The sequence below is a fragment of the Tachysurus fulvidraco genome, chromosome 4 (genome assembly GCF_022655615.1).
Source record: "Tachysurus fulvidraco isolate hzauxx_2018 chromosome 4, HZAU_PFXX_2.0, whole genome shotgun sequence".
Classification (NCBI taxonomy): domain Eukaryota; kingdom Metazoa; phylum Chordata; class Actinopteri; order Siluriformes; family Bagridae; genus Tachysurus; species Tachysurus fulvidraco.
In genome coordinates, this window is record NC_062521.1 from 1,116,578 (window position 1) to 1,126,577 (window position 10,000).

Genomic DNA, 10,000 nt, shown 5'->3' on the forward strand with positions numbered 1-10,000 from the left:
TCAGAGTGTGAAGGTTTCTTCAGAATCAACGAGGTTTCGTGAAGGCTCCACGATAACCAAACCGTCTTCGCGAGCTTACGGACGTACGTCCGCTCCAGACGCAGGTGAGACACGAGGTCATAAAGCGAAATCTGAGGATGGTGAAATCAGCATGCGAGCGAAAAAGAGCCGACACATGGATCAGGATTGGGCACGTGTTGTGTTGTGTTGTGTGTAAGAACTAAACACGGGTTTGGATGCGTAGCGTGTTCGTTCATGGTGTACGTACTGGAGTTAGACGCTAACGACTGTGGAAGAACGCTCACACTTCGTGAACCGAGTGATAAGAACTAGGAGCTATTTGGAGACTGTAACCTTCTCTGGTGTCTCCTCACACCCCTGGGAATGACAGCGGCTCTGATACGGAGAGCCTTTTCCATAGAGACGGTGTGTGGAAGTGTCAGCTGATCTACAGCAGAACCTCCCACGACGACACAGAGAGTAACGAAAGAGAGACGGTATCCTCACACACACACACACACACACACACACACACACACACACACACACACACACACACACACACACACACACACACACACACACACATCAATTCAACCTGATTCGCCTAATTCGCATTCCAAACTTACAAATTAATCAAACTAATGAACTATAGTCGAACATTTCATTACACGCCTCACACATCGTCTTTCTTCTGTAGGACACGGCATCCAGAGAACAGAACCTAGACACTGGGTTTCACTAGGATTCACTCCCTGTTCACTAGTGCACTATTTGTGAGGCAGCCATTTTGCAGCGCACACTTCCAGTGAAAACACTGTAATCCCTGGATGGTTTGTTACCTCATTACACATATTATTACTGCGATTTCCCTCAGGATCAATAACATATCTGTCGTTGTAGTGTACGACGACACACACTGTGTGATGGACACAGGAGGAGCTATGGGAGGTTAGGGGTAGGACCTGGACACTGCTCCAGTTTCTGCTCGATTTTCATGTCGCAGTAAAAATATCACCCGATCGTGACCAGGGACGGTCTGAGTGAGAGTCATCTAAAACGATGTGAAACTTCAACACAATGCAGACAAAAAAAAAACTCCTTTTGACCTCAAACCTACTTCTCCTCTTGTTTTCCAGATTTTAACCATCTTTGGTCAGAAGACCTTTATGGTAACAAACAGTGAAATCTTCAGTCTAAAAGCAGCTCCATGAGGATGAGAGGAAATGCTAACTGTAATGTTGACCGACGGAGCGAACCACGAGCCGTCCGATCATCGGTCCACCTGCACAAGTCACCTGTAGGAACCTTCTCTTACCTGCTCGTTAATCTTCTGAGGGGGGAAAAAAGCACCGTGTTAAATTACAACACATGATCTAAACAAACAGCACAGATTTGATTTAGTCCTGTTTTTACTCAGTTCTGTGTTTAATGATGGTTCCTGAGAGACAAACAGGGGCTCGAGGATGTTAACAAAAAGGTGGGAAAATAAAATAAAAACAAAAAAGGTTTGTTATACAAACACATTTATATTTATTTAAAACTTTAAAAGCAATTTAGCTTTAAATCCAGACCAATTAAATAAACCCACCTAGTGCCCTACCCCGAGGTGCCCTACACCCAATGCCCTACCCCGAGGTGCCCTACACCCAGTGCCCTAACTCTACCCCCAGTGCTCTACCACCTAGTGCCTTACCCCTAGTGCCCTACACCCAGTGCCCTAACCTCTAGCACCCTACTCCCAGTGCCCTACCACGAGGTACCCTACAACTAGTGCCCTACACCCTAGCACCCTACCCCTAGTTCCACACACAGTGTACCACATAAAACGCAACCATGACATCTAGTGCCCTACCCCCTAGTTCCCTACCCCCTAGTTCCACTCTGCGTACCACAGAAAACGCAACCATGACATCTAGTGCCCTACCCCCTAGTGCCCTACCCCCTAGTTCCCTACCCCCTAGTTCCCTACCCCCTAGTTCCCTACCCCCTAGTTCCCTACCCCCTAGTTCCACTCTGCGTACCACAGAAAACGCAACCATGACTTTCAGCTTTAAAATGACACTTAATCTAGTGGTCAGTAAGCTGATTAACAGCAGGGTTGCATTAGTGTAACAGCTCCAAACTAAAACTGTACATAAATAATTTACCGTTTCTTTTCAGACGAGGCTCCTGAAGTCATTCTGCAGATTGTTGACCAACTCGGTGGTCCGTGAAGAGACAGAAGGAGGAAAAGGGGAGGAAAAGAAAGGGAATAAAATCGTGTCAGAAAACGTCGCGTCGAGATGCTAAACTTTTTAGCTAACAACCTGATGCTGGATCTGGTCTCGTGAGGGTGCGCGAGCCGTCACAACGGTCATAAACCGCCAAACCTCCTCACGTTTCTCTCACGTTGTAGAGGCAAATATTGTCTTAAATCCACCACAATCCCGGTGCCTGCGTGCGGCCGCCCGGCGAACAGCCGAACCACTGTTACTTTGGGTTAAAACAAAAAATATTCACGGGAGCGCGGATGAGGCACGTAGACACGCCCCTCTCTCACTACGTCATGCGACATCCCCAGAGACCACGCCCATCTAATACACACGGGACCACCGTGTTCGTATTTACATAAATCTAGATGTTCATAACTTTATTATTATTATTATTATTATTATTATTATTTATTGATTTTTTTAACGCTCTCACATTTAGTTTTAAGATGTCGGTATTTTGTACCAGTGATTCTGATTAATGACCTATAACGTTTTATTTCAGCTTATGGTTTCTATAGTAACAGCTCATTTACAGCAGCACATAATGTAAAGCCCTACTGGGAAGGGATTAGTTTCATATGGGAAGGTGGGGTGGCCTAATAACTGCCCCTGCCAGTTTAATCCCCTGCAAGTGTACCGTATGTAATATAGTCTGTATCTTATCATTAAAGCCACACACATCATTAGAAATGTAGGAAGTGGTCTCGTAAATTCTGTGCAGTTCCCCGAAGTACTGTCACTTTTCTGTTGTGTTTAATGCACTCAGTATTTTCTGTTTAGAACATAAAGTCCAGCAGCCAAACACCACTTTAGCCAACATAAACACCCCAAACATCCCGAGCGTGTGATAACGTCGTTCTCCCCAAACTGCAATTAAACTTGCTTATTTTATGCACATTCCACAGCATTATCATGCCACTATAAAAGGATAACATTTTGAGATAGTTTTTAAAATGCAATTGCAAATTGATGTAGTATTGTTATACTACATCAATTTGCAATTGCATTTTTAAAACTATAATCCCTTCCCAGTAGGGCTTTACATTATATGCTGCTGTAGATGAGCTGTTACCATAGAAACCATAAGCTCATGTTATAGGTCATTAATCAGAATCACTGGTACAAAATACCGACATCTTAAAACTAAATATGACAAAAAAACGTATGAGACATGCTGCTATAGGAAAATGATCAACTTAATGCTTTACTTTAATGTTTTACACACACACACACACACACACACACACACACACACACACACACACACACACACACACACACACACACACACACCATTTGTGAAATTCTGCAAAATGTTGTAAATGTAAATAAAAAACTGTTGCCAGGCAACAAGACTCCTAGTTAATGTGTATCTGGAAATTAGGCTAACGATTTAGCTGGCTAGCTAGCTCGTAAATCTCTTATACTGACAATTTAAAGGTTGTAATGCAACAAAAAAATTCATATGGAAAATTCTTTAAGTCTGAAATTGCATGATGAATACACTCATCACTGATCATTAACTTAACATCCCATAGAGCCAGTGTGGGAGAAAACGTTTAATACAGCTGAACAGGAGACATATCTGAGATGAGGATAGGAGACAGGAGACATATCTTGAACATGAGGATTGCAAGGCTGCAGCCACACCGGCGCTTTGTGGAGATGACTGAAGACCCAGACACAGAGCTTTTATGTGTTGTTCTAATCGCACACTACAGTACACACTAAGAATTTCATTATGCAATTTAAAATATTGATGTCTACTGTACACCTCTAAAGTGTGGAATGAGTGAAAGAGTGATGTGACCTGAGTTATCTGCTTCTCCTCAAAGCTCTCCACTTCTGCTGCTGCTGAGAATCGCAACAAAAAGAAGAGAGAAGAACGAAGGACAATAAAACCTCTCTGACTCATCATGTTTTCAAGGCGATGAATCAGACAAAGGCATTAGGAAGAGATGTTTGTACCCAGGTGGAGTTCAGGCTGAGCGCCAAAGCGCAGAATCCTGAGCCACAGAACGTCATTACTCCCCATCCGACAGCGTAAAGCGAGGAACGAGATACCGAGAGCATTAGCCTAATCACATAAAACAAAAAGATAATAAATTATACACTCAACACACATCAGATGTGGTAATGCGATCTGCAGGCCTGAGAGAGAGGCATTATCCAAGTCTAATGAAATAAAAATAGTGTAAAGGATGCACGTGAGAGAACAGCATACGATCGGGAAATTCTTTTTATCATTCGATCAGTAAAATGCTTCATAATTAATCACAAAACTTTAGATCACAGCATCATACTGTGAGTATAATAAAGCTTTAGTTCTGATAACGAAACTGCACGAAGTCACGGTTCAGATCAACTCCTGCGTAATTTACACAAATACAGCAAAAGCAGACTTGAAAGGTAAAAATGGTGAAGCAATAAAGAATAGTTTAAAAACAAAGAAAGAAAGAAACACGTTCAGTTCCGTTTATCTCAGGCCTGACCGGGGTCGATCAGCTGAGATGTCGTGTGTATCTAACGTGTAGTGGACTAGGTTCCTCACTAGGTTCCTCACTAGGTTACGCACTAGGTTCCGCACTAGGTTCCGCACTAGGTTCCGCACTAGGTTCCGCACTAGGTTACGCACTAGGTTCCGCACTAGGTTCCGCACTAGGTTCCTCAGTCACTGTGCAAAGTTGTTCAGTTTCTCACACAGATATAAAATGTGGACACAAGCAGGATGTTGGACACAAACAGGACGTTGGACACAAACAGGATCCATCTTTCTCAAACTGCAGCAAAAAAATATCCAAGAAACAAAACTCAATAAAACTCTACAAAACAGTTCTTGTATCCTTTTATTTAGGATCACACGTGGGACACAAACACAGCACTAACAGTCAAAATAAAGGAACAAACTTTTTAAAGCCTCACATTAAAATAACTTCACACAAAGTGCTTCCAGTGACCTGAGCAAACACCTTCAGTACATTTGGTTTAAACAAAAGCACACAATAACAATAATAACAAAGAAAAAGAAACCCAGGGCTAAAGCAAAAACCCCCACACACACACTCACTGACCCACACACTCACTCACTGACCCACACACTCACTCACTGACCCACACACACTCACTGACCCACACACACTCACTGACCCACACACACTCACTGACCCACACACACTCACTGACCCACACACACTCACTGACCCACACACACACTCACTGACCCACACACACGCTCACTGACCCACACACACGCTCACTGACCCACACACACTCGCTCACTGACACACACTCATTCAGTAACACACACACACTCACTGACACACACACGCTCACTGACCCACAAACACACTCACTGACCCACACACACTCATTCAGTAACACACACACACACACTCACTGACACACACTCATTCAGTAACACACACACACTCACTGACACACACACACTGACACACACACACACACTCACTCACTGACCCACACACACACTCACTGACACACACACGCTCACTGACCCACAAACACGCTCACTGACCCACACTCACTCACTGACCCACACTCACTCACTCACTCACTCACTCACTGACACACACTCATTCAGTAACACACACACTCACTCACTGACACACACACGCTCACTGACCCACAAACACGCTCACTGACCCACAAACACACTCACTGACACACACTCATTCAGTAACACACACTCACTCACTGACACACACTCATACAGTAACACACACACACTCACTGACACACTCACTGACACACACACACTCACTGACACACACACACACTCACTGACACACTCACTGACACACACACTCACTGACACACACACACTCACTGACACACACTTTTATTTCTATCACAAACATAAATTCAGCCACTCCAAAGCATTGTTACCCTCCTCACGGCACATTTTACTCTCTGTTACCTCCTGGACCTTGTCCTTATATCTGGAGAAGAGGTCACGGGGTCGCACGGTACCAGAAGCTGAAGGCCTTTCAATAACACTGCCACTGCTGAGGGCATAACACACGCTGGCTGACGCATAAGAACGGATTAATAATAAAGACTTAATAAAAGATTTATAAACAGAAAAATGGGCCAAAAAACTATCTTAAAAATCTGCAATAAAATTCAGACTGCACTGCTAATGACAGTAAAAGCGAAGTTTGTCTTCGTTATCTGTTTAACGTAGAGAAGCAGGGTACGAGGTGGAGGGTGAAAGGAAATGAAGTCAGACCCAAACTCTTCCCTGGCTCAAAAAGGGGCGGAGCTTACATCATATTATTACATTATTACATCATATTACCTCAGCCTCAACATTCCCACCTTCAGCATGATGTTCTGCTCAGCTACACAACACTGTAATAATCTGCTAATGAACGTTAGCTCATGTTAGTGCTATTAATTCTATATACACCTTTAATAAAACTAGCCAAATGTCGCTAACTGGTAGCACATCACAAACGTTCACGTTAGCTCCGCCCCCTGACCCAGAGCATTATAAATCTCTGATGCAATACTGACAGTACTTTTTTCCCCACTGGAATTTGATCCCATCGGGATGATTTCCGATATATTCGCTTTCATAAAATTAAATAAACTTTATCTACAATAAAAAGGTTTGTAATACTAATCCTTTCCACTCAAGCAATGACTTTCCAAAGAGTTTTAATACTTCATTTTTGTGAAATCTGATGCCATCGCTTCGCACCGACCAAGCGGTCACGACGAGCTCTGATGTCTCACGTCACAGCTTCCACCGATTCAGCCACGAGTTTAAACTCTCGTGTCGGCTGCAATAAATAATTAGCATTACGATGACGTCACGACTCAACAGACCAGACGTCATCGCTTCGTCATCCTCCTCCTGAGACGCCGCTTTGTTTTTCTGTATTAGTTTTATTTATTTCACGATACGCAGAACTCCAGCATTGCATCTGAGGTGAAAGAGAACTCTTGGAACTCGTCCTGGTTGATCTGCGGGATCACGGCGTCCATGATGGGAGTGAGAATGGCGTTTTCGCTCGTGAAGTCAGGGTCGAAATTGTTCACGTCCTCACTGGTTTTCTGTTCAGAGACAAAATTATAGAGAAGAAGAAAGGAGGGAGAGGGAGAGTGTGAGAGAGAGTGTGTGTGTGTGAAAGAGAGAGAGAGAGAAAGAGAGAGAGAAAGAGAGTGAGAGAGAGAGGGAGTGTGAGAGAGAGATTGTGAGAGAGAAAGAGCAGAAGAGAGAGTGTGTGTGTGTGTGTGTGTGAGAGAGTGAGAGAGAGAGTGTGTGAGAGAGAGAGTGAGAGAGAGAAACAGAGAGAAAGAGCAAGAGAGAGGGAGAGAGAGAGAATGTGTGCGAGAGAAAGTGAGAGAGTGAGAGATTGTGAGAGAGAGAGAGAGAGATTGTGTGTGAGAGAGAGAGAGAGAGACAGAGTGTGAGAGAGAGAAAGAGCAAGAGAGAGAGAGGGAGAGAGAGTGCGTGTGAGAGAGAGAGAAAGAGAGTGAGAGAGAGAGATTGTGAGAGAGAAAGAGCAGAAGAGAGAGAGTGTGTGTGTGTGAGAGAGAGAGAGTGAGAGAGAGAGAAAGAGTAAGAGTGTGAGCGAGAGAAAGAGCAAGAGAGAGAGAGAGAGGATGTGTGTGAGAGAGAGGGAGAGAGAGAGAGAGATGAGTGAATGTCTATTTCAGCTTAGAGATCATAAGCAGAAAGACAAACTAACTTCTCCCAGATGTCTCACATCATTAACAGTAACAATAAAAGAATAAAATCTGCCCCGTTGTTGTGTGACACTTCTTCCACTCTTCCAGCCACGCTTGTGATAACGAAGCTGTAACGAAGGGAAACCTGTTTGATCTGATGTCTGACTCACGATTTGGGGTTTAAACGGAGGCTCCAGTTCTCGCCGGTTCAGTTTTTCCCAGTCGATGGTGCTGAAGAACGCGTGAGCCGGAACGGCGTTCTCTCCGCCGCTCGCCGCCACGCAGCCGAGACGACGGCTCGGATTCTTCGTGAGTAGCTGCAGACAGGACACAGTTACATCACTTCCTGTCCATAACCTACATCTAAACTGAATAAACTTGATTGACCTCTGTCTAATCCGTTGAAATTCATTATGGGGTTAATTATAAATAAACATGTGATGATGATGATGATGATGATGATGGTGTAGTTTATGTGTATGTCCGGTAGGCTATGAGTTTTGCTAATTGCTAATTATTGGTTTGTTTGTCCTCTAATATTCACAACAGTCATCAAATACACTATAAACTTTAGACTGATGAATCGACTCAGAGAGCTCCGAGTTATGATGTCATTAATCACGACAGCCAATCAGAGACAGTATGCAAATACAGAACAGAGCTTTTATTTAAGAATGAATTTATAAACCACTTTTAATTATTTTATGATTTTGTTTAACTACTAAGATCCACATCCCTCAGTTTAAAGGGTTACACCACCGATCAGGAGGTCATGAGGTCATATCTCAGGTCCACAGAGCTGCCGGGCCCCTGAACACGGCCCTTAACCTTCACTCGCTCGGTCGTGTAAATGTGATATAAAGGTAAGTGACTCTGGATAAATCATTTTAAACCCTTTATTTCACGTATTTATCTTTTCATCGTGTTGTTGTGCGACCGGAGCTAAACTCAAGCCTCATCTGAAATGGATGAAAAGAAAAAAAGTTTCTTCACAATAATTAACTATAAATATTTCATATTTTTCTTTATTAATTTCATATTTTTTCCTTCATATATATTCAGTTCTGTGAGGTTTCGGTGAGTCAGCAACTTGCTGATGTGAATGAAACATTGCACTTCTGGGATTTATTATTACATGTGAAATTCTCTGCTGTGAGTGTGTGTGTGTGTGTGTGTGTGTGTGTGTGTGTGTGTGTGCGTATGCGTGCGTGCGTGCGCGTGTGTGTACACAGCATTGCTTTAGGGCTCAGACAAACAGAACATGATAAGAGACAGAAATATTAAAAACAAATTAGCATTCCGGGGTTTGACAAATGATGATGGCATTTATGTTAGGTAATTAAATCACACACACACACACACACAGTCACTCACACTCACACACACAAACACACACACACACACATACTCACACACACATACTCACACACACATACCCACACACACATACTCACTCACACATACTCACTCACACATACTCACTCACACATACTCACTCACACACACACACACACACACACACACACTCACTCACTCACACACACACACACACATACTCACTCACACATACTCACTCACACACACACACACACACACACACACACACACACACACACTCACACACACATACTCACACACACACACACACATACTCACACACATACTCACACACACACATACTCACACACATACTCACACACACACACATACTCACTCACACACACAAACACACACACACACACACACACACACACACACACTTACACATTTTCTCACACACTCAAACACACACATATTTACTCACACACACTCACACACACTCACACACACTCACAGCATGTGACAGTTGCCCTGGTTGTGTCTGTGCACTATACCCAGATGTTTATGAAGCAGCCGTAGCATTACATTTCATGTCACAGTATAAAAGCAAAATGTTGAAATTTTTAGAAGTTAAATTGTTGCGATATTAACAGATATCAAAGAAGTTAACACAGCTCCAGTTTCTGTGGAAATTTAAGTTTCAATCCAGATTTCTGTAAAAAAATTAA

At 43.2% G+C, this 10,000-nt stretch overlaps 2 protein-coding genes across 3 annotated transcripts in view; both read right to left on the bottom strand.

Annotated features, from left to right (window-relative positions):
• The window catches only part of hif1aa (hypoxia inducible factor 1 subunit alpha a), a 14,760-nt gene extending 12,229 nt beyond the window's left edge, over nucleotides 1-2,531 (bottom strand). The window contains exons 1-2 of one of the 2 annotated variants that reach the window (XM_027167434.2): nucleotides 2,151-2,531; nucleotides 1,319-1,333 (exon numbers count right to left, since the gene is read on the bottom strand). In XM_027167434.2, coding sequence (XP_027023235.2) covers nucleotides 1,319-1,333; nucleotides 2,151-2,182 — 47 coding nt within the window. In that variant the 5' untranslated portion in view covers nucleotides 2,183-2,531. The remainder of the gene's footprint in view (nucleotides 1-1,318; nucleotides 1,334-2,150) is intronic. The other variant, XM_027167443.2, reaches the window with a different exon arrangement.
• Nucleotides 2,532-5,993: 3,462 nt separating this feature from the next.
• Nucleotides 5,994-10,000, bottom strand: part of prkcha (protein kinase C, eta, a) — a 15,018-nt gene continuing 11,011 nt past the window's right edge. The window contains exons 13-14 of the mRNA XM_027168182.2: nucleotides 8,123-8,269; nucleotides 5,994-7,334 (exon numbers count right to left, since the gene is read on the bottom strand). Of these exons, the coding sequence (XP_027023983.1) occupies nucleotides 7,176-7,334; nucleotides 8,123-8,269 (306 nt within the window). The 3' untranslated portion in view covers nucleotides 5,994-7,175. The remainder of the gene's footprint in view (nucleotides 7,335-8,122; nucleotides 8,270-10,000) is intronic.